The sequence below is a fragment of the Pelophylax lessonae genome, assembly GCF_965119305.1.
Source record: "Pelophylax lessonae genome assembly, chromosome: 9".
Classification (NCBI taxonomy): domain Eukaryota; kingdom Metazoa; phylum Chordata; class Amphibia; order Anura; family Ranidae; genus Pelophylax; species Pelophylax lessonae.
In genome coordinates, this window is record NC_138776.1 from 219,633,737 (window position 1) to 219,657,963 (window position 24,227).

Consider the following 24,227-nt stretch of genomic DNA (forward strand, 5'->3'; position numbering starts at 1 on the left):
AGTCCCTAGAGGCCCTCCTCCATCCTTTTGGGTGCCCCCTCAGCTCTCCATCCCATCCTGCTCCCCGCAGCAAGGCCCCATTATAACAGGCAGCATACACAGCACAGCACAATCCGCCATCTTGGCTGCAGAAAGGGACAGATTCATCTAGCAAGCAGCAAACCTCCACCAGACCCAGTAATAGCACCTAAATTTTTATTGATCCTACTGGCCACTGTCCTGCACACCCGCTAACCCCTCTCTGACCTCACTGGCAGCTCTGCGCTAATCACGCATGGCGGGGAATATGTAAAGAAGGGGCTCCCCCACCCGTCCGCCTAATATTGCAGCATTTGAGGTAACCTTAAAACTTCTCCATGGGAAAAGGAGATAGATCTTCCTCTTCAACCCGCTCTCGCTCCCCACGGGATCAAGAACAGCGTTCAGGGATCCAGGTTCCTGATATGTTTAAAAAACTGACAGGAGAAACTGCACAAGCAGCAGCACTGGCAGCACCTAACAGCATGCAGATAAAAGAGACACACACTCCACAGGCACCAAAAACCCCTTCTCCTGGTGACCTCTCACTCTGTCCACCTGTCTGTCCACCTGCTCAGATTGTGCGCACTGATATGCCTGGTCATGCTTCATCCTCACACTGTGTTTCACTACAAGACCTTAAAGCCATAGCAGACGACATTAAATCTACCCTTTCAGCTACCTTTTCAGCCGCCATTGCTGACCTTAAAAAAGAGATGCATAACATCACTGATAGACTGGAAGAGGTGGAAGAAATTACTGACAGGCAAGATGCAGATATATTGAGTGCACAGAGAGAGATATCTGATCATTCCTCCCAGATCAGAGACCTCCACAGACATCTGGAGGATCTTGAGAACAGAGGTCGTCGAAACAACATTCGCATTCGCGGTCTCCCCGAATCGATAGAACCTGCCCAACTGACTCAAACTGCCCTCACAATCTTTAATGACCTGTTGGGAAGACCACCCGATACCCCAATAGAAATAGAGAGGCTCCACAGGGCCCTAAGACCTAAAGGGAGGGACTCGGATCCTCCAAGGGACATTATTGGCTGTCTAGCGCAATTTAAATTAAAAGAGGAGATCCTCCATAACGCCAGGATAAGAGGTCGCATACTTTATCAGGGCACTGAGGTAAAGCTGTTCCAGGACCTTTCCCCAATAACCTTGCAAAAGCGCAAAGACTTACGTCCATTATTGAATATCCTGAGAGAAAGGGAAATTCCCTATAAATGGAAATTTCCGTTTTGTCTGTTTGCCGGCTCTAGGGGTCGCTTTGCCTCACTCAGACATCCTGAAGATACAGCAACCTTTTGCAACTCTCTGGGCATTCCTTTAATTGAGATTCCCGGTTGGTCACATGTGAGCAGACAACCTCCTAATATGCAAATAGAGGACATGGATGTTCATCATCAAGAGGACCCTGAACACATCAGAAGACGCCGACCTTCACCCAATCGTCCTGCCTCACCAGGGTACAGGCAAGGCCGTAACCAGGGCAGCGCTCCTTCATCTCCCGCCCATAGGAGACCTCGCATATACTGAATATACCCTCCTCTTGCTTCACCTCCTTCCACTCCGCCCCGGTACATGACATCCACACTGTTTTCTTCATCGAACGTCAGAGAGGATGTTTACTAAAGGAACGCTCTGCAGCCTTAGGAACGCTCTGCAGCAGTATCCAAGAGTACAAATGTGATGTCAGATTTTTAGCACTTTAAACCACGACTCTAATTCACATTGGACACCCGAAGAAAACCCATTCATGCGAGCCCCTTTTTTTTTTTTTTTTTTTTTTTTTTATTACCAATTTGAAGCGGCTCACAAGGACTTGGGAGTGGCTACCCCTGGACTCTCTTGGGACCTTGGGGGGCGGGTCTACTCTCTTTTCTTCCTATGCATAATGTTTCTCAAGAACTAATGTGCTGTTTTATACTTCTCATTGATTTGCAGCGGTTCCACAAGGGTTTGTAAGTGCCTGGTTGAAGGACGAGTCAGGTTTTTGGTTCTACTTAGTTCTTTACCCAGAATCGTATACCTTTCTTTATTAGTCTAAGTTTAATATTGGTTCGGATGAGGAGCATTGGAGCATTTACTCGGGATCCACTGCCATGGGTGTCTTTAAGATCCCCGTTGTGGTTTAGTTCCGATTGATGCCACTAGATGGCAATATTTCTCAAGTTGTTTTGGTTGTATACTAATATGGTATCAAAGTTTTTAACTTTTTGTTCTTTTCATTCCCTATTTCTTATCTTCTGACCATATGTAACAGAAACTTTTACTCTTGCGTGATATGTTCCAGTGCTCCTCTCGGGACACAGGTATGTGCACTCAGTTCCTCTCTTGACCTCGACCTATGCCATAATGATGGTGCTGTCTATACTTGCCAAAGGTAATTATCCTTCCAGTTATAATGTTGTTTTTACTCCTATATTGCTATTATCCCAGGTTCAATGTTACCTCATAGACATGAACACCTAATAAGTTTTTATTTAGGTGGTCGGGTGGGGATACCATGGGTTTTTCCCACGTCTTGGTCGATCTTTGGTACCCTCCAGACACCGCACGCTTCCTACCACCTTCCCACACAGCTCACATTTGAGCTGACTAAATCCAACATTATCTATCCCCATAGCAGTTAAAAGCAGGTCTTTCTCTGCTGTTGGCCTGTGATCCCCCTCCTACTTTAAGGGGGAATTGCTCTTTTCTTCTTTTTCTTCTTTCTTGCTTCCCAAACCACCGCTTCCCCTCCCCTTTTTTTTTCCCTTCGTCTTTTTCCACCCCCCTTCCCTTGTCATTTGCGATCCTCATCATCATGGCTACTTCATCTTACACACCTGCACTCAAACATCTTAAAATCATCTCACTTAACACTAAAGGACTTAATGTTCCCGAAAAAAGGTCCAAACTAATCCTCTACCTCCATTCTCTTAAAGCAGACATAGTGTTTTTACAGGAGACACATTTCAAGACTGACCGTATTCCGAAATGGCATGTCAGAGAATTTCCGTTGATGTTCCACGCGACTAACAGTCTCGCCAAAACCAAGGGGGCTTCTATTCTGATAGCGAAACACATCCCTTTTGAAATCACGGACACCCTGATTGACAAAGAGGGCAGGTACGTGTTCGTGAAGGGTTCCTTGTGGAACACTCCACTGACTTTGGCTAATATCTACGCACCCAACACAGCACAAGTTAGTTTTTTTAGAGAAATGTCCACAATCCTTACATCTTTCCAAGAGGGATGTCTCCTCCTCGGAGGAGACTTCAATCTTGCAATTAACCCCATAGTGGATACTTCAACCGGGGCCTCATCTATGCCGTACAAGGCACTTAAACAGGTCAAGAAACAACTACAAGATTTGTCCTTACACGACACTTGGCGTTTACTAAATCCGTCCGGCAGGGACTATTCATTCTTCTCCACTCCACATAACAGATATTCGAGGTTGGATTACCTCTTTATCACGCAAAAAGACATTCATCTACTCAAAAAAGCGACTATAGATCCGATGTGTATCTCAGATCATTGTGCTATCTCTGTCACACTTGCGATCCCTCAAATTAATAAACATGAAAAAATCTGGCGACTTGACCAGTCTATTATTATGCATCCCAAAAACGCGGAAATAATTAGATCTCAACTATCTGAATATTTCCTAACAAACGATACATGTGACATGATTCCCTCCACTATATGGGAGGCCCACAAGTGCGTGATCCGGGGTACACTGCTCAAAATGGGGGCACATAGGAAAAAAGCAGCACAAAAAAGCATTTCTGAGCTCTTCTCGCAAGCTAAGAAACTGGAACTCACACATAAACGATCGCATGCTGTTCAACATTTAGAGGAGCTATCTCAGGTCAGGAATAAGATCAGAGAGTTTTTTAACATCAAAGTCAGGAAGCGCTTCATACTATCACAAAAGCTATTCTACGAATTTAGCAATAAAAGCAGTAAATACTTGGCCAGGGCCTTGGCGGCAAAAAGAGCTCAGAACACCATCCACTGCATAACAGACTCCACAGGCAAAAAGAATCACTCTAATTCTGAAATTGCACAAGCTTTCACTCAATACTACACCTCTCTCTATAACCTACCACCTGAACACAAACCTCAAGCGACTGATAGTTCTAGATCTGAAATTATCAGGGACTACCTACTTCAAAACGGCTTCAAACCACTCACCAATCAACAGTCCTCCAACATTGATGGTCCACTTACGAGTGAAGAATTTAATCTGGTTCTGAAGCAAATGAAACCAGGGAAAAGCCCTGGCCCTGATGGTTTTTCTCTAGCCTATTATAGATCCTTTGCAGATATCTTGGCCGTACCCTTTCTGAAAACATTCAACAGTCTTTCCAATTCGAATTCCAGCCACTCCAGACTCCTGGAAGCACATATTTCCGTTATACCAAAAGCAGGAAAGGACCCCACACGAGTTCAAAACTACCGTCCAATTTCACTGCTCAATGTAGATCTGAAAATATTTGCCAAAATACTAGCTAACCGCCTCCTTTCTTTCATTCCGTCCCTGATTGACTCTGACCAAGTTGGCTTTGTGCCTGGCAGGGAAGCTAGGGACAACACACTTAAAGCCCTTAACATACACCACATTCTTTCTTCTTCCTCACAGACCGGTTTTCTGCTATCTCTTGATGCAGAGAAGGCATTCGATAGGCTGGCTTGGGACTACTTAGAAGCGATTCTCCAGTCAATTGGTCTGGGACCCAGATTGATGTCCCTTATACTTGCACTTTACCACAGCCCGTCAGCCAGAGTACGTGTTAACGGCTCGCTATCGAATGCCTTCTCCATCAGCAATGGAACCCGTCAGGGCTGCCCCCTGTCTCCTCTTCTATTCATACTCACACTTGAGCCCCTTCTCAATAGTATTAGAACTAATCCTGACATTTCCGGTGTACATTCCAACTCTAACCAATATAAGATTGCTGCCTATGCAGATGATGTCCTGCTGTTCCTCTCCAACCCCCTTATCTCAATCCCCAATTTACAAAAAGAATTGAAATTATTTCAATACATTTCTAACTTCAAAATAAATAGATCCAAATCGGAAGCACTTAACATATCCCTCCCTGACCCAATAGTTGAACAGTGTAAACAATCATTCCCCTACGAATGGAAAACGGATACCATCACATACTTGGGTATCGAAATCCCCACTGATCTAAATAACCTATTCAAAAAAAACTATCTTCCTATTTCTCAGGATATTTTCCAAGACCTTAAAAAGTGGAATAAGGTACACTTTTCTTGGTTCGGTCGAGCTGCAATTGTTAAAATGAATGTGCTTCCGCGTATCCTCTACCTACTACAAACAATTCCCATTCAACTGCCCTTACACTTCTTCTCCTCTTTAAAAAAGGCCATCAGATCCTTTATCTGGAATCACAAAGCCCCTCGTATTAAATTTGAGACACTCTCCAGACCCAAATCCAAAGGTGGAATGGGAATCCCAGACATCTACTTGTACTACCAAGCATCCCACCTCTTACGCATAGCAGACTGGCACTCACAGAAGCACAAAAAGGATTGGGTTGAATTGGAAGACTCTCTCTCTCTGATTCCCATTCAAAGTACCCCTTGGCTAATTTATTCCTCCTTACAGGACTCCCTAAAAAAACACCCGTTAATAGGTCCCACCATTCGTTGTTTTCATACAGCAAACGCCAAACACCAACTAGTCCGGAAACATAGCCTCCTTACCCCTTTACTAGACAACTCGCAATTCCCACCGGGTCAATCCTCACACACCCTACGTTCGGTTCCCAATGACATAGGGATTCGCATTTTCCACCTCTTACAAAATGGGAAATTTCCCAACTTTCAAGATCTCAAAAATGCTTTACTTAGTCCCGCATTGACCTGGTGGGAATACACACAACTTCATTACTTTGTCTCCGCACGCCTGAAAAAAAATCCTAAAGAGGCACCTCTTTCCAAATTTGAACAAATTTGTGCACTTCAACAACCCCAGCGACACCTGCTATCAGCTATACACTCCCTTCTATGGGATTCCTGCCCTATACAACTTGGCAAACTATGTAATGACTGGGGCATCGATTTGGACTTAACTCTGACGGACCCCCAATGGGAAAAAATATATCGTAACATCTTAAAAGGATCAATAAATGTATCCATTCAAGAAAATAATTATAAGATACTTACCAAATGGTACCGCACCCCATTCCTGCTTAACAAATATAACAAAGTTATCCCAAATGAATGTTGGAGGTGCAAACAATCTCATGCAGATTTGCTACATATCTGGTGGTCTTGTCACCTGATACAGCCATTTTGGAATACGGTCAAATCCTACATACTCAAAATTACCACCCAAGACTTACAATTACATCCAGCTCAGTTCCTATTGCACTTTCACCCTAACTCGCCTCCTAAGTACTTCAAATCCCTTCCCATGATCATGATAAATGCTGCTAAGCTTTGCATCCCCAGACTATGGGGTACCACGAAAGTCCCATCCCTACACACTTGGCTCACACAGATTAACAAAATCTCCGAAATGGAGGAGCTAATTTCTACAGTACATGACTCTCCAAACAAATATCTCAAAATATGGAAAGATTGGATCATTTTCCGATATTCCGCCGAATATGAACAGCTTATTAACTCATTTAATAATTAGTTAATCCACCTCCTCCGTATTATCAGTTATTATAGCCATGATTCTTATAGTGACCTAGACACATAAGTTGCTTCGGTCCTTACCCGCCTCCCCTCCGCCCACTTTCCTTGCCTTCCCTTCCCCTCTTCTCCATCTCATTTTTCTAGCTTACTCCTCCCCCTTCCCTGCGGACCCAATGCGGGTCAGAGGGTCCGCTCCCCTACTTCCTCTTTGATATACTTCCTCTTTTTATGTTATTTTAGCTTGATTAAGCGAAAAAAAAGAAGTTAGCCCTTAACAGCCATATTTCATGGGCTATGTTGATTCAACATAAAACTTCGCACTCTAAAGGGCGAATCACCTCAGTTTTATCATTCCTGTATTAATACGTGTTACAGCATACGTTTTCCTTGATATCTGATTATTTCTTTTGCCTAATGTAAATTGATACTTACTCGTTTATAATGTTATTGGATCAGATAGGATTGTTATTTTTCTACATACAATGTGAAAAGTATAATTACATGTTGTTAACCTCATTACTCTTCAATAAACTTGTTGGAAAAAAAAAAAAAAACCTGGGGCACTCCTACCTAGAAAAACACGCCTCCAGAGAGACTGGACCCGTTGAAGCTAGCTCAATCCGAAGCTATCTCAAAACAGGTTGAGACCCTTGTGTCTAATGGTGCTTTGATACCCTGTACTTCTGAATGCAACACACCTTTGTTCTCAGTGAAGAAACGGATCCCAAAAGGTGAACCAGAGAAATACAGAATGGTCCAAGATTTCCAAGTCAATTTGCCAAAGCCATAACCTCTGTTCCTGATACCTGGCAACAGGAACAACCTACAGTGACTCTTCTCCTCTATGCAGATGACTACCCCGCTGCTGAAGAAACTTCAGAAAGTCTTCTATGCTACCTTGCAGAACAAGGCTGTAAGGCCTCCAAAGAGAAAATACAGTGGTGTTCAAAGACTGTCACCTTTTTAGGCCACTGCATTTCTAAAGGCACAAGACATATCACATTAGACCGAGTAGCTGCAATCCAGGATATTCTTCCACCAAAAGCAGTTAAACAACTGCATGCCTTTCTTGGACTCATATCTTACTGCAGGGCGTGGATACCTGATGCATCCATCCTCCTGCAACCACTCTATGATGCTCTCAAGTCCGTGCCATTTACCCTGTCAAACGAGGCCCTGGACAATTTTATTCTGCTGAAGCAAGCAATATCCACAGCTCCTGCTTTGGGCCTTCCAGATTATGAGAAACTCTTCAAACTGTTTGTGTCGGAGAAGAATGGCCACGCCACAGGGGTCCTGACTCAGGAACATGGAGGGCGGACTAGACCCATTGGTTACTACTCTTGCCGCCTAGACCCCGTGGCTAGAGGTGGTCCTTCCTGTCTAAGGGCTGTCTTTGCTGCCCAAGCACTCCTAGACAAAACCTCAGACCTTGTCTTAGACACCCCCTGCTTCTTCTGGCACCACATGACATTGCTGCCATCTTAAATCAGGTGCAACTCCGACACCTGTCCACGGCCAGACATCTATGGCTGCAAGTCTCCCTCCTACTTCCTGACAACATGACCCTCCGAAGGTGTCTCACTCTCAACCCGGCCACCCTTCTGCCGTTTTTCGAGGGGGGAGAAGGAGAAGGTGAAGAAGGAGATCCCTATGACACTCCACATGACTGCTTTGAAATGATGCGCTTGGAAAACCCTGACCATATCTCCCTACAGTGAGTGAAATTCCTCTGGAAAACCCTGACTACACACTTTTTGTGGATGGCTCTAGATATGCAGATGAAGGAGGCAAGTACCACACAGGTTATGCTGTGACTTCTGAATTTGAAAGCCTACAAGCAGATGATTTTGGTATCATCCGGAGAGCTAGAAGGTTCCTGACAGCGGCCGGAACATCGGTGAAACATGGTCCTGCCATCAAGGATTTAATGAATGCACTACTCCTACTGGAACAAGTGGCTGCCTTGAAGGTTAAAACACATGGCAAGCTGAATTCTCAAGAAGCTAGGGGAAACCACTTGGCGGATAAAGCGGCCAAACCAACGAAAAACGGTCGAAGCTGCTGAAGAGCAGAGTGAATCCTCAGTGCAGATGCCTTTGGCAGTGCATGTGCCATCTGACAGACTATACCTAGCCTCTATGCAAAGGCAGCCTACACAGGTGAAAAGCTGGAATGGATCGACAAAGGAGAAGAATACGAAAGACGGTGAGGACAGAAAAGACACCGCAGAAACATTTGAAAAAACCCTTATATCCATCCAAGAGGATACACATTGATCACATACAGATGCCAAAAAGCGGCTGATAAGAATACGCCCTAGTGGTGGTGGACATGTTCTCGGGCTGGCCAGGAGCCTACGCAGTCACAAACATGACAGCTAGAACCACGGCTAAAAAAAAAAAGAAAAAACGACTTAGTGAGATAGTACGTAGATTTGGGGTCCAAGAGGTGATAGAGAGCGATCAGGGCCCAGCTTTCACAGCAACCCTAACAAAAAGAGATTTGGGCAGCACTGGGAGTTCAGTTGGCTTTACGCACCCCATACCACCCTCAAAGTAGTGGGAAGGTAGAAAGGATGAATGGGATTCTAAAGAATAGGATGTTAAAGATGGCCCAAGAGACTAACATGAGTTGACCAGACAGTTTGCCTATTGCCCTGTTCAGTGTCAGACACACCCATTTTGTTTGGTTCAGGCCCCAGACTTGGCTGTTACTCCCCACAGCAGTCGCAGTTACAATCTGATATGTTAACTTGTTATGTTACATATTTGTCTAAAGCCTTAACTAATATCCATTCTCGAGTATTTTCCTCCATTCCAGATCCAGAAACAGACTCGGGAACCCACAGTCTTCAGCCAGGAGATTGGGTGTTAGTGAAGAAATTCACAAGGAAAAATTCACTTGATCCCCGATACAAAGCACCTGGATACACGCCTTTCACTGCAAGAAAGCCCAATCTCCTGAAGACAAGATCCTGCTGGCAGCACAATGATTGTGCTGTATATCCTTTTATTCTTACAAGTTTGATAAAAGCTCAGCAGGTGATTATCACCAAAACAGGTCCTCAAACAGGCGGCCATCACTAAGACAAATGGTGTCGCTACATTTTGGCACAATTCATCCAGCACATAAGTGGTTACGTTTATTTATTTATTTATTTATTTTTTTGATCTTTGTAGTATAATACCCCTGATAAATACACTGACTCAGCACCCAACCACAGGAGGAAGCAAGCAGCTCCCTCTGGAAGCTTTGATCCTCATGTGTACATAGATGCCATAGGGGTCCCAAGGGGGGTCCCAGATGAATTCCAAGCTAGGGATCAGGTAAAAGCTGGTTTTGAGTCTTTGCTCCCCATAATAACCTTCCTGACAACACTGGTCCAAATGGTAAGGTTACTTTAGCTATCAAGAAATTGGAAGATCTGTCATTTGAGTTGAAGAAGAACTCAGGTATTACAGACCCTTGGGATCAATATTTTAGCTGGATGAGTGAGTGGCAGAAGGCGCTCGCCCAGATAGGAGTAACAGTACTGATAATCCTAGTTCTTTTAGCCCTGATTGTATGCTGTATTCTAACATTTGTAAAGAAGCTAATGAGCAAAGCTGTAGACAATAGCACACCTACATTTCTCCACCAAGAAGAAGAAGACCGCCTTATGATGGAAGAGGACAAACCCTTCACCCCTCTACAGTCACTCCCTGTTCATAATTTCACAGTTCTATAGGGTTATAGGGATAGATAGCACCGGACTGCCCTCTCCAGGCTGTATCAAGGGGGGTAGTGAACTAGTTACTGCTCTTCTCTATGTACAGCCCTAAAAAGGTTCCGGAGGAGATTGGGCCAGGTGAGTAGGCACTTTAGTATGAGGGACAGAAGAAAAATAGCCATTTTAGGGGGGCTTGTGAAGGAATGTGATGAACACTTGTGAATTAAGCAAAATGTCTATTTTTCTATGTGTATTCTTCTCTACATATATATATATATTTTTCCTCTGTCGTCCTTACTCAAAATGGCCGTTACTAGATACCTACTCGCCCCCACCCACCGAGATGGAATGTGAAAAGAAAGATGGAGCCTTGGCACAGTGCCTTCAAAAGAAGATAACATTCCTGAACTCGAAAGGGACCACCTTATAACGGACCTGACTAATCAGAAAGCTGCAAATAATCAGTATTATGCTAATATTATGCTTATGACGTACTAACATATGACACCGCCTACTAACTATATAATATACTGTCCATTAGAAATAAAAGTAGTATCATTTACCTGAACAATGTGTGTCAGTCTATGATATCCCCGTGCATGCACTCTAATTACCTATTTAATCAGATCCAGCAGCAAGAAATCTATTTTGAACCTGATTGAGGTTCCTTAACCTTTACAAAAGAAGACCTAAGACAGTTGAGCAACTAAAAACCTGTATTAGACAAGAATGGGACAACATTCCTATTCCTAAACATGGGAAACTTGTCTCCTCAGTCCCCAGATGTTTGCAGACTGTTATAAAATGAAGAGGGGATGCCACACAGTGGTAAACATGGCCTTGTCCTAACTTTTTTGATATGTGTTGATGCCATAAAATTTAAAATCAATTTATTTTTCCCTTAAAATGATACATTTTCTCAGTTTAAACTTTTGATATGTCATCTATGTTGTATTCTGAATAAAATATTGAAATTTGAAACTTCTACATCATTGCATTCTGTTTTTATTAACAATTTGTACAGTGTCCCAACTTTTTTGGAATCGGTTTTGTACATTTCATGGTGCGAATCGCTAAAAGTGCACCCTCGCTTGTTTTCCATCGCCAGGGTTTTGGCTTTTCTACAGAAAGGAGTGGAACAGCGCTTGGCCTTGGGTACTATCAAAAGGCCAAGTTTAGCCTTTGGCTATCTATTTTCAACGACCACTAGCCACGCACGCCCTTATCCGGACGTTTATTCAAGGTGTGCGCTATTTGGCGCCTCCGCTGTGATCCCCATTACAGCCATGGGATCTCAATTTGGTGCTGTCTGTTCTTTAAAAGCCACCTTTTGAGAAAATTCAGGAGAATCCTCTGCTTGCTTTGTCTCAGAAGGTTGCCTTCCTGGTGGTGATCACTTCTGCCCGCAGAGTATCTGAATTGTTGTTTTGCTGCTCACCTTATCTGGTGGTTCACAGAGATAAGGTGGTACTTCGACCTAATCAGTTGTTCCTTCCTAAGGTGGTTTCTGATTTTCATTTAAATGAAGACATTGTACTGCCTTCCCTTTGCTCTAAACCTCCGCATCCTAAGGAGTATGCTTTACATTCTTTGGATGTGGTCTGGGCTATCAGGGTTTACTTAGAGACCACTGCGTCCTTCAGAAACTCTGACGCTCTTTTTGTCCTTACAGATGGACCTTGTAAGGGACTGGATGCATCTGCTGTAACCACTTCCAGATGGATCAGACAGACGGTGGTACAGGCCTATTCACTGAAGGGTCAGATTCCTCCTTTTCCAGTGAAGGTGCATTCTACTGCAGCGCTGAGTGCCTCCAGGGCTTTTTGTCATCAGGCGTCGATGTTACAGTTTTGCAAGGTGGCAACTTGGTTGTCTGTGCATACCTTTTCAAAATTCTACAAGGTAGATGTGCTGGCATCAGCGGATGCTTCTTTTGGCCGCAAGGTTTTGCAGGCTGCAGTGTAAGAGAGAACTCCCTTTTTTGACTTCTATTTGAAGGTTCGTTGTTCCGGGGGAGCTCCTGTTGTTTCTGGTTGAGCTCTGTTTTACCTGGCTGGCTACGTTTGGCCATTGGGGCATTCAGGTTTTCTGTTTCTGCCTTGTTCCCACCCCTCATGTTTTTACTGCTTTGGGACATCCCTATAGTCTATGATTAAGCAGAGCTGCATCTGTCGATGAACGATAGAGAAAACTGGATTTTTATTTGGAAATTAAAAACTTACCGTAAAATCCTTTTCTCTGAAGTTCATCGACAGACACAACAACCGCCCCTCTACTTTTGAGTTATTGGGTCTTTTTCTGTCACTGCTTGCAACACAACTGTTTGAGTATAGCAGAGCTTGAGGGGTTATGCTTGCTGGGACAGCCCCTATAGGCATAGTGGGAGGAGCATAACCCTATAGTCTATGATTAAGCAGAGCTGCAACTGTCGATGAACTTCAGAGAAAATCATTTTACGGTAAGTTCTTACAAAAATTCAGTTTTTACTTCCTCACTACCTATCACAGTTTCGGAGGCCCTGAAATGACAAGATAGCACAAAATCCCCCCAAATGACCCCTGTTTGGGAAGTAGACACCCCAAGGTATTTTCGAAGAGGCATGGTGCATATTTTGCAGCTCTCATTTGTTTTGGAAAATAAATATATATATATTTTTTTTTCAAAACCTTGTGACAAAAAGTGAGATCTCCAAAATACTCAAAATGCCTCTCAGCAAATAGCTTAGGGTGTCTACTTTGAATTTCATGTTGAAACCAACAATTTGCGCCCTTAGAAAGCCTGAAGGCAGTGATTGGTTTTCGGGGTCCTGTACGCGGCTATACTGCCCAAAAGTCTTACATGGGGTATCCCCGTACTCAGGAGAAGCAGCAGAATGTATTTTAGGGTGTTATTCCAAATACCGATGGCATGTGTGAGCAATATATAATTTCATTTTTTTTGTCATTTTTCAAACATCTGTGACAAAAAAATTAGCTATTCAATGGGCTCAACATGCCTCTCCTTGGGGTGTCTACTTTACAAAAAAGGGGTAATTTGGAGAGGGGGGTTTGTACTGCCCTGCCATTTAAGCACCTTTAAGCACTTCAAGAAATGAGATAGGCAGCCAGAAAATAAGAGCTGCGTAAAATTGCAGTATATATGCCATAGTTTGTAGACGCTATAACGTTTGCACAAACCAATAAATATATTTATTGAGATTTTTTTTTTTTTTTTTTTTTATCAAAGACATGTAGCTAAATACATTTTGGCCTAAATGTATGACAAAAATTGAGTTTATTGGGTATTTTCTATGGGGAAAAAGTAGAACATGTCAAAGGTTCAGTCTTTTTCACTTGTGTTGGTAATTGTGCTCGCAGTCATTTTATTCATCCAGGTGTACCAGAGGGGCTGAAGTTATTCTTGGAGTTATAGCGTAGAACAGAGAACCTAAAATTACTAAGCGGTGTGGAGCTACATTGAGGTTGAAATAAATAGTTAAATCTCAGTGTTTGCAAAAGCTATGGTATTTTCTATTGCTGTCTTTATACGTGCCTACAGTGTTTTATATTCAACCAGGTACAGTATGTCAGTGGGGGCTGGGGGCTAAAAATTGTATTTGGAGTTGAGGCTCAGAACAGAGGACCCAAAATTACCAAGTGGCTACTTTGGGGGTGGCGCTACAACTCCTTTTTCATACTCAGGGCCATCAAGGGGGACAGTCCATACATTTGTAAGGGGTTTGGGTGGCCCAAGGGGCCTGGGCACAGGGCCAACGCCAGCAGAATAAAGCACTTTTGGCAGCCAGCCACTGGTTGCCTAAAACAAACTGTGCGCCGCAACAGAGAAGCCCTAGTCTGCATACAAGCCACTGAAGCCGGTTCTCCAACAGAACCATCCTTCTTCACCCCTAGTTCTCCCCCTGCAGCTCATCATCAATGATCGGATATTCCCTACAGCTCCTACCCTGAGGTGGAGCCTGCTGCTAGGCTAGCAAAGGGATTGGGGGAACTCGGGGAGGGGGTGTGGTCGGTTTCAAAAGTGGTGGGACCAAGCCCGTCTTCTCAGGTGCATGCAAATTCAAGAGAGCAGCATGGAGGGTAAGTGTGTGTGCAGCATGCTGCTGTAGTCTCAGCCTGGGTACTGTACTAATCTGCTCAGATTTTACACCCTGACATGATGAAGTTACATTGTGAAGATGGATGATAACAAATCTGGAGGAGGACGAGCTTCTCCACAATGTAACTGTCATCCCCACCCAGAATCCTTTTTCATCCCTCTCCACAATGTAACTCTCATCCTTATCCTCAGCCAGAATCATCCATCCCTTCCCTCTCCACAATGTAACTCATCCTCATCCCCAGGGATGTCGTGACATCACTTCCGGGTACTCTGCGCCAAATTAAAAAAATGGAACCTATAAAAACAGCCAAACTTGGTGTTTTGAATGCTTTTAAGTGCAGAGGAGGGGTTCGGGGTCTTTTAGACCCCCAGATCCCTCCACAAGAGTACCTGTAAAAAATAAAAATAAAAACATAAAAAAAAATAAAAAAATGTTTCAATGTACGAAAATATCAGCCAATATCGGCCGATAAGCGATGACCAAAATATCGGTATCGGCAATAAAAAAAAACGATATCGGTAACAACATCCAAGATGATGTGTTGTTATAGATCTATTTCCAGGAATATTTGATATCCTTGTTCCTATCTTCATATCAAATTTCCTTATTGGACTGAGATAATATGAGAATATTGAAAGAGTATTATATTTTTGTTTACTCTACATGATACCAATATTTGTCACGTTAATGTACCAACTCTCTTTGTACCACTATTTTCTGTTTCCTTTCAATAAAGTTTGTATACAAAAAACAAAACAAAAAAAAAAAACGATATCGGTTGATCACTAATAATAATCCCACCTAATGTGAATACTATAAATCGCAACTGATATTGAAAAGTATGTTTGTTAAAGATTTATTTGATATGTCTTAAGGTTCTGTCGCTAATTGAAATATTTTTTACCATTATTATCTATGGGCTTTCAGTTTTGTTTTATTATTCTTTATGGGCATTCCATCTCCATGTTAAAGTCTATGGGCATTCCATCTCCATGTTAAAGTCTATGGGCATTCCATCTCCATGTTAACCACTTGCCGACCGCCGTCAGTATATTTTCTGCGGCAGTCAGCCGCTCCTGGGCAAACCGACGTAGTTCTACGTCGCTCGCCCAGGAGCCTGTAGGGGGCGAGCGTGCGTCGCCGGAGGCGCGCTCCCGCCCCCGCTCGTTCACAGCATCCCCACGCGTGTGACCGGCGGCTCCGATGTCCACCGGCCACTCGCGATCCTGCTCAGGAGAGGGAGAAAGGCAGACGGCTGATGTAAAGACAGCCGTCTGTCATTCTCCCTGATGTAAGTGCAGAGACTATATGCTCCTGCTATGTAGGATCGTATGTCTCTGTGGTTACATCACTAGCCACGCCCCCACAGTTAGAAACTAGGCATACATTTAACCCACTGAGCACCAATAAAGTTAACCCCTTCCCTGCCAGTGTCATTTTGATAGTAACAGTGCATATTTATAGCACTGATTAGTAATGTCACTGGTACTCCAAAAGTGTCAAAAATGTCAGTCAAGCGTCCGATCTGTCCGCCGCAATGTCGCAGTCCCGCAAAAAAAATCTCAGATCGCCGCCATTACTAGTTAAAAATAAAACAATAAAAATGACATAAATCTTTCCCGTAGTTAGTAAACGCAATAACTTTTGCGCAAACCAATCAAAATACGCTTATTGTGATTTTTTTTATTTACCAAAAATATGTAACAGAAAACAAATTGGCCTAAAATGTTAAAACATTTTGATTTTTATATTTTTTTGTGGAGAATTTCATATAAAAAAATGTGAAAAATATTGTTATTTTTTCAAAATTGACACTTTTTTTGTTTATAATGCAAAAAATAAAAATTGCACAGGTGATCAAATACCACCAAAAAAAAAGCTCTGTTTGTGGGAAAAAAAGGACGTCAATTTCATTTAGGTACAGCATCGCACGGCCGCGCAATTGTCCATTATAATCTGGTCTTTGAGCAGCCAAATCCTCCGGGGCTTAAGTGGTTAAAGTCTATGGGCATTTCGTCTGCATATTAAAGTCTATGGGCATTCCTTCTCTATGTTAAAGTCTATGGGCATTCCATCTCCATGTTAAAGTCTATGGGCATTCCGTCTCCATGTTAAAGTCTATGGGCATTCCATCTCCATGTTAAAGTCTATGGGCATTCCATCTCCATGTTAAAGTCTATGGGCATTCCGTCTCTATGTTAAAGTCTATGGGCATTCCGTCTCCATGTTAAAGTCTATGGGCATTCCATCTCCATGTTAAAGTCTTTGGGCATTCCGTCTCCATGTTAAAGTCTATGGGCATTCCGTCACTATGTTAAAGTCTATGGGCATTTCATTTCCACGTTAAAGTCTATGGGCATTCCATCTCCATGTTAAAGTCTATGGGCATTCCGTCTCCATGTTAAAGTCTTTGGGCATTCCGTCTCCATGTTAAAGTCTATGGGCATTCCGTCACTATGTTAAAGTCTATGGGCATTTCATTTCCACGTTAAAGTCTATGGGCATTCCATCTCCATGTTAAAGTCTATGGGCATTCCATCTCCATGTTAAAGTCTATGGGCATTCCGTCTCCATGTTAAAGTCTATGGGCATTCCATCTCCATGTTAAAGTCTATGGGCATTCCGTCTCCATGTTAAAGTCTATGGGCATTCCATCTCCATGTTAAAGTCTATGGGCATTCCGTCTCCATGTTAAAGTCTATGGGCATTCCGTCTCCATGTTAAAGTCTATGGGCATTCCGTCTCCATGTTAAAGTCTATGGGCATTCCGTCTCCATGTTAAAGTCTATGGGCATTCCATCTCCATGTTAAAGTCTATGGGCATTCCATCTCCATGTTAAAGTCTATGGGCATTCCATCTCCATGTTAAAGTCTATGGGCATTCCATCTCCATGTTAAAGTCTATGGGCATTCCATCTCCATGATAACCACTTGCTGACCGCCGTCAGTATATTTTCTGCGGCAGTCAGCCGCTCCTGGGCAAACCGACGTAGTTCTACGTCGCTCGCCCAGGAGCCTGTATGGGGCCAGCGTGCGTCGCCGGAGGCGCGCTCCCGCCCCCGCTCGTTCACGGGCATCCCCACGCGTGTGACCGGCGGCTCCGATGTCCACCGGCCACTGGCGATCCTGCTCAGGAGAGGGAGAAAGGCAGACGGCTGATGTAAAGACAGCCGTCTGTCATTCTCCCTGATGTAAGTGCAGAGACTATACGCTCCTGCTATGTAGGATCGTATGTCTCTGTGGTTACATCACTAGCCACGCCCCCACAGTTAGAAACTAGGCATACATTTAACCCACTGAGCACCAATAAAGTTAACGGAGTTGCTGAACCGGAACCGGAAGTGAGGGTTCGTGCGGTTCGTGCGGCAAGGGAGAGAGGAGGAAGGAAGAGGAGCTGCGGGGACACGTGCGGGGGAAGCCGCACAAGGGGTGCGGGTACACCGTGCAGGGACCAGCAACTGAGCGGAGGTGGAGGACGGGAGCCGAGGCAGAGAGCGGCGGCGGCGGCGGAGGTCAGAACCCGCCTTCCTTAGTGCCTGGAAGAAGAGGAGGAGGACCGTCCGTGCCCAGTGAGGAGGAGGAGACATCCGTCCCAGTGTGTGTGTGTGTGTGTGTGTGTCAGCAGCTGTGAGTAGAGCAGCAGCTGCAAACAGGGGGAAAGCTGTGTGACTGTACTCTGTAAGAAATCAATAGCTGTTTGTCTGTACTGCGACTGACTGCTGTGTGACTGTCTCTGCAACTGAGTACCTGGTAAGTATCCTTGCGACTGGTGAGTATCTTTGCGACTGGTAAGTATCCTTGCGACTGGTGAGTATCTTGCGACTGGTGAGTATCTTTGCGACTGGTGAGTGTCCTTGCAACTGGTGAGTATCTTTGCGACTGGTGAGTGTCCTTGCGACTGGTGAGTATCCTTGCGACTGGTGAGGATCCTTGCGACTGGTGAGTATCCTTGCGACAGGTGAGTATCCCTGCGACTGGTGAGTATCTTTGCGACTGGTGAGTATCTTTGCGACTGGTGAGTAGCTTTGCGACTGGTGAGTGTCCTTGCGACTGGTGAGTATCTTTGCGACTGGTGAGTATCTTTGCGACTGGTGAGTATCTTTGCGACTGGTGAGTATCCTTGCGACAGGTGAGTATCCTTGCGACTGGTGAGTACCTTGCGACGGGTGAGTATCCTTGCAACTGGTGAGTATCCTTGCAACTGGTGAATATCCTTGCACTGGTGAGTATCCTTGCGACTGGTGAAGTAACTTGCGACTGGTGAGTATCTTGCGACTGGAAGTATCTTTGCGACTGGTGAGTGTCCTTGTGACTGGTGAGTATCTTTGCGACTGGTGAGTATCCTTGCGACTGGTGAGTATCCTTGCGACTGGTGAGTATCCTTGCGACTGGTGAGTATCTTGCGACGGGTGAGTATCCTTGCGACTGGTGAGTATCCTTGCACTGGTGAGTATCCTTGCGACTGGTGAAGTAGCTTGCGACTGGTGAGTATCTTTGCGACTGGTGAGTATCCTTGCGACTGGTGAGTATCCTTGCGACTGGTGAGTATCCTTGCGACTGGTGAGGATCCTTGCGACTGGTGAGTATCTAGTGACTGGTGAGGGTATTAGCGACTGGTGGGTACCCCAGGTTTTGTACCAGGGAAGTTAGAGGTAGTGTAGGTAAGGAAGAGCAGGTCGTTAATATTATCCCCATAGAGTAGTGGGTAATAATGTCCGACAGGATTGGGGATGCCACTCAGTGCACTTCTTGCGGCATGTATGCGTTCCTTGATGAAACAATCGAGGACGAATACTGCTGTGCAAGATGTGAGCGACTTGTTGCTCTGGAAGCCCACATCGTGGATCTAGAGAACACAGTGACAAGACTGCGTGGCATCTACAACCTGAAAAGGAGCTTGGACATTACCCATCAGGCGCTGGCAGGGGTCAGCATAGAGGAGGGAGGAATAGAGGAGACGCAAGCAGCAGAGGTACGCAGCTGGGTGACTGTTAGGAATGTTAGGGGGAGGAGAGTCAGGGAGGCCAGTCCTGAGTTGGTAGACCCTAACATGTTTGCCGAGTTGCAGGTTGAGGGGGATATCAACTCAGGGGTGGCAGTGCTGGAGCATGCGCCCTCCCCCAGCTGCCAGGGGAGGGACGGCTCCAGGAAGAAGGGGGGCCGTAACGCAGGAAAGGTTAGACAGGTTGTGGTAGTTGGGGACTCAATTATCAAGAGGACAGAGAGGGAAATCTGTAAAAAAGATCGCGTGAACCGAACAGTTTGTTGTTTACCGGGCGCCCGAGTTCGGCACATCGCAGATCTGGCAGACAGATTGTTGGGCGGGGCTGGGGATGACCCAGCGGTCATGGTGCATGTGGGCACTAATGACAAAGTTAAAGGTAGGTGGAGGATCCTTAAGAACGATTTCAGGGACTTAGGTAATAGATTGAGGAAAAGGACCTCCAAGGTGGTTTTCTCTGAAATACTGCCGGTACCTCGAGACACACAGGAGAGGCAGAAGGAGCTTAGGGAAGTTAACAAGTGGCTAAGGAATTGGTGTAGGAAGGAGGGGTTTGGGTTCCTGGAGAACTGGGCTGACTTCTCAGTCGGCTACCGGCTCTTTAGTAAGGATGGGCTGCACCTTAATGGGGACGGTACAGCTCTTTTGGGGAGAAAGATGGCCACCGAGTTGGAGGGGCTTTTAAACTAGGAGACGGGGGGGAGGGCTCAGAAGTAGAATCAGTCAGGAGGGAGCAGAGGACTGAAGGCAGTTGTAGGGTCAACAGCGACAGTAGGTCAACAACATCAATTGGCGGGTCTGTGCGGGAGAACAGCAGACCAAACAGAAATAAACAAAACCGCCAATCACGTTTAACTTCCGTAAAACTAAGAGGGTATATGCTAATGCCAGGAGCCTAGCTAATAAGATGGATGAGTTGGAAATGTTAGTACATGAGGAAGACATAGACCTTGTGGGAATAACGGAGACTTGGTTCGACCCCTCACATGACTGGCTGGCCAATATCCAAGGGTATTCGGTGTACCGGAAGGACAGGGTTGGTAAAAGAGGGGGAGGGGTATGTCTCTATGTCAAGAACAATATAAAGGTGCTAGAAAGGAGTGACATTACGGATGGGATGAGCATGGATTTAGAATCTGTGTGGGTTGAACTCGATAGGGAAGAAGATAAGGGAAAAGTAGTTGTGGGGGTTTGCTATAGGCCACCTAACCAAGGGGAGGAGGTAGAGCTGGAATTTTTAGCACTAATAGGTAAAGCGGCAAAACTAGGATCAGTCATCATGTTGGGGGACTTCAATTATCCCGACATTGACTGGGAAGAGGGGACTGCACACTCGCATAAGGCCCGGCTATTCACGGAAACCTTACAGGATAACTACATGTCGCAGTTGGTGGATTCCCCTACTAGAGAGAATGCTATCCTGGATCTATTGATCACTAATGACCCAGACATAATCTCGGAGGTAGGAGTCCAGGACAACCTGGGCTCTAGCGATCACAGGATGATCACATTTAGTATAAATAACAATATAAAAAGGCAAGTGGGGAACATAAGAACCCTAAACTTCAGAAGGGCAGACTTTCCAAAATTGTACTCATTGATGGAAAGGGTAAACTGGGACCAAACCCTGGGATCACTGACCACAGAGGAAAAATGGGAATGCTTTAGAACAATATTAAGCAAAGGCATCTTGCAGTGCATTCCTATGGGGAATAAATTTAGAAGAGACAAAGCCAAACCTGGCTGGCTAAACCGTAGCGTTAAAAAACTTATTAGGGGAAAAAAATTGGCCTTCAAGAAATATAAATCAGAGGGCACAGTATCGGCCTTCCAGCAATACAAGGAGGAAAATAAGAAGTGTAAACACGAAATCAAGATGGCTAAAATCAACTTTGAGTGACAAATAGCGGAGGATAGTAAAAAAAACCCAAAGAAATTCTTTAAATATATCAACAGCAAAAAAACTAGGGCAGAGCATATTGCACACATAATTAACGATGATGGGAGGATGGTTACAGAGGACACTGAAAAAGCAACCGTGCTGAATTCTTTTTTCTCGTCAGTCTTTACGCAGGAAAAGGAAGGGTACACTGACCATGACTGTATGGTTAGTAGTAATACACAGGACTTGCCACTATGGCTAACAGAGGGGGAAATCAGGGAAAGACTGGATAAACTTAACACAAACAAATCACCAGGCCCGGATGGCGTACATCCGAGAGTGCTCAAGGAACTCAGTATGGTTATATCTAGACCACTGTTCCTGATCTTTGCTGACAGTATTAGGACAGGAGATGTACCAGGGGATTGGAGGAAGGCTAACGTGATTCCGATATTCAAAAAGGGCCAGAGACATATCCCGGGAAATTATAGGCCTGTCAGTCTGACATCAATAATATGTAAACTTTTGGAGGGGATGATAAGGGACTATATCGTAGAGTATGCTAAAGACAACAACATCATCAGTAGTAACCAGCACGGGTTTACAAATGGGCGTTCTTGTCAAACCAATCTCTTAGCATTCTACGAGGAAGTGAGCTGTGAGCTAGATAGGGGGAGACCAGTGGATGTGGTGTACTTGGATTTCGCTAAGGCGTTTGATACAGTTCCCCACAAGCGCTTAATTTATAAAATAAGGTCTGCAGGTATCGACAGCAGGGTTTGCTCTTGGATACGGAATTGGCTAAAAGGCCGTGTCCAAAGGGTAGTAATAAACAGCGCATACTCAGACTGGTCTGAGGTAGTAAGCGGGGTGCCCCAGGGCTCAGTCCTGGGACCAACCTTGTTCAATTTATTCATAAACAGCATTGAGGTCGGGATCAGTAGTTCGTTATCAGTTTTTGCAGATGACACAAAATTGGCCAGGGCAATAACTGCACAGCATGAAGCAGATATCCTACAGAATGACCTGGACAAAATTACGGAGTGGGCAACGACATGGCAAATGAGGTTTAATGTGGAGAAGTGTAAGGTTTTGCACTTGGGGACCAAAAACATAAAAACACAATACACGTTAGGAGGGGAACCCTTGGGGGAATCAAAAATGGAGAAAGATCTGGGAGTCTTAGTTGATGATAGATTAGGCAACAGCATGCAATGCCAAGCGGCAGCTTCCAAAGCCAACAGAATATTAGCATGCATAAAGAAAGGGATGTATTCCAGAGATAAGACTATAATCCTTCCACTTTATAAAACTCTGGTCCGACCGCATCTGGAGTATTCTGTCCAGTTCTGGTCGCCAGTCCTCAGGAGGGATGTGTTGGAGCTGGAGAAAGTCCAGAGAAGGGCAACTAAACTGATTATGGGGTTGGAGGACCTTACCTATGAAGAGCGGCTGCAATCGCTCGATTTATTTTCCCTGGAGAAAAGACGTCTGAGAGGGGACATGATAGCAATTTATAAATATCTTAATGGGGATCTCAGCTTAGAAGAAAAGCTGTTCATTCGAAGGAATTGCATGAGGACTCGAGGACATACAATGCGATTAGAGGAGAAGCGTTTTAACCTCAGGCAACGTTGGGGGTTCTTTACTGTTAGGGCTACAAGATTGTGGAATTGTCTACCACAAGAGGTGGTTTCTGCGGGTAGTATGGTGACTTTCAAAAGACTCTTAGACTTACATCTCAAGGATCAGGAGATTGAGGGCTATGTTAGATGATTACAGTCACACACACCTACACAGGTTGAACTGGATGGACTATTGTCTTTATTCAACCTCACCTACTATGTAACTATGTAACTATGTAATCCCTTCCCCGCCAGTGTCATTTTGACAGTAACAGTGCATATTTATAGCACTGATTACTGTAGTAATGTCACTGGTACTCCAAAAGTGTCAAAAATGTCAGTCAAGCGTCCGATCTGTCCGCCGCAATGTCGCAGTCCCGCAAAAAAAATCTCAGATCGCCGCCATTACTAGTTAAAAAAAAAACAATAAAAATGACAGAAATCTTTCCCGTAGTTAGTAAACGCAATAACTTTTGCGCAAACCAATCAAAATACGCTTATTGTGATTTTTTTATTTACCAAAAATATGTAACAGAAAACAAATTGGCCTAAAATGTTAAAACATTTTGATTTTTATATTTTTTTGGGGAGAATTTCATATAAAAAATGTGAAAAATATTGTTATTTTTTCAAAATTGACACTTTTTTTGTTTATAATACAAAAAATAAAAATTGCACAGGTGATCAAATACCACCAAAAAAAAGCTCTGTTTGTGGGAAAAAAAGGACGTCAATTTCATTTAGGTACAGCATCGCACGGCCGCGCAATTGTCCGTTATAATCTGGTCTTTGAGCAGCCAAATCCTCCGGGGCTTAAGTGGTTAAAGTCTATGGGCATTTCGTCTCCATATTAAAGTCTATGGGCATTCCTTCTCTATGTTAAAGTCTATGGGCATTCCATCTCCATGTTAAAGTCTATGGGCATTCCGTCTCCATGTTAAAGTCTATGGGCATTCCATCTCCATGTTAAAGTCTATGGGCATTCCGTCTCCATGTTAAAGTCTATGGGCATTCCGTCTCTATGTTAAAGTCTATGGGCATTCCGTCTCCATGTTAAAGTCTATGGGCATTCCATCTCCATGTTAAAGTCTATGGGCATTCCGTCTCCATGTTAAAGTCTATGGGCATTCCATCTCCATGTTAAAGTCTATGGGCATTCCATCTCCATGTTAAAGTCTATGGGCATTCCGTCTCCATGTTAAAGTCTATGGGCAT

At 44.3% G+C, this 24,227-nt stretch overlaps 1 protein-coding gene across 1 annotated transcript in view; it reads left to right on the plus strand.

Moving 5' to 3' along the window:
• Positions 1-356: 356 nt before the first annotated feature.
• The window catches only part of ERCC6 (ERCC excision repair 6, chromatin remodeling factor), a gene marked incomplete at its 5' end in the record, with an annotated part of 174,855 nt that continues 150,984 nt past the window's right edge, over positions 357-24,227 (plus strand). Inside the window, one exon of the mRNA XM_082268943.1 lies at positions 357-973. Coding sequence (XP_082125069.1) covers positions 357-973 — 617 coding nt within the window. The remainder of the gene's footprint in view (positions 974-24,227) is intronic.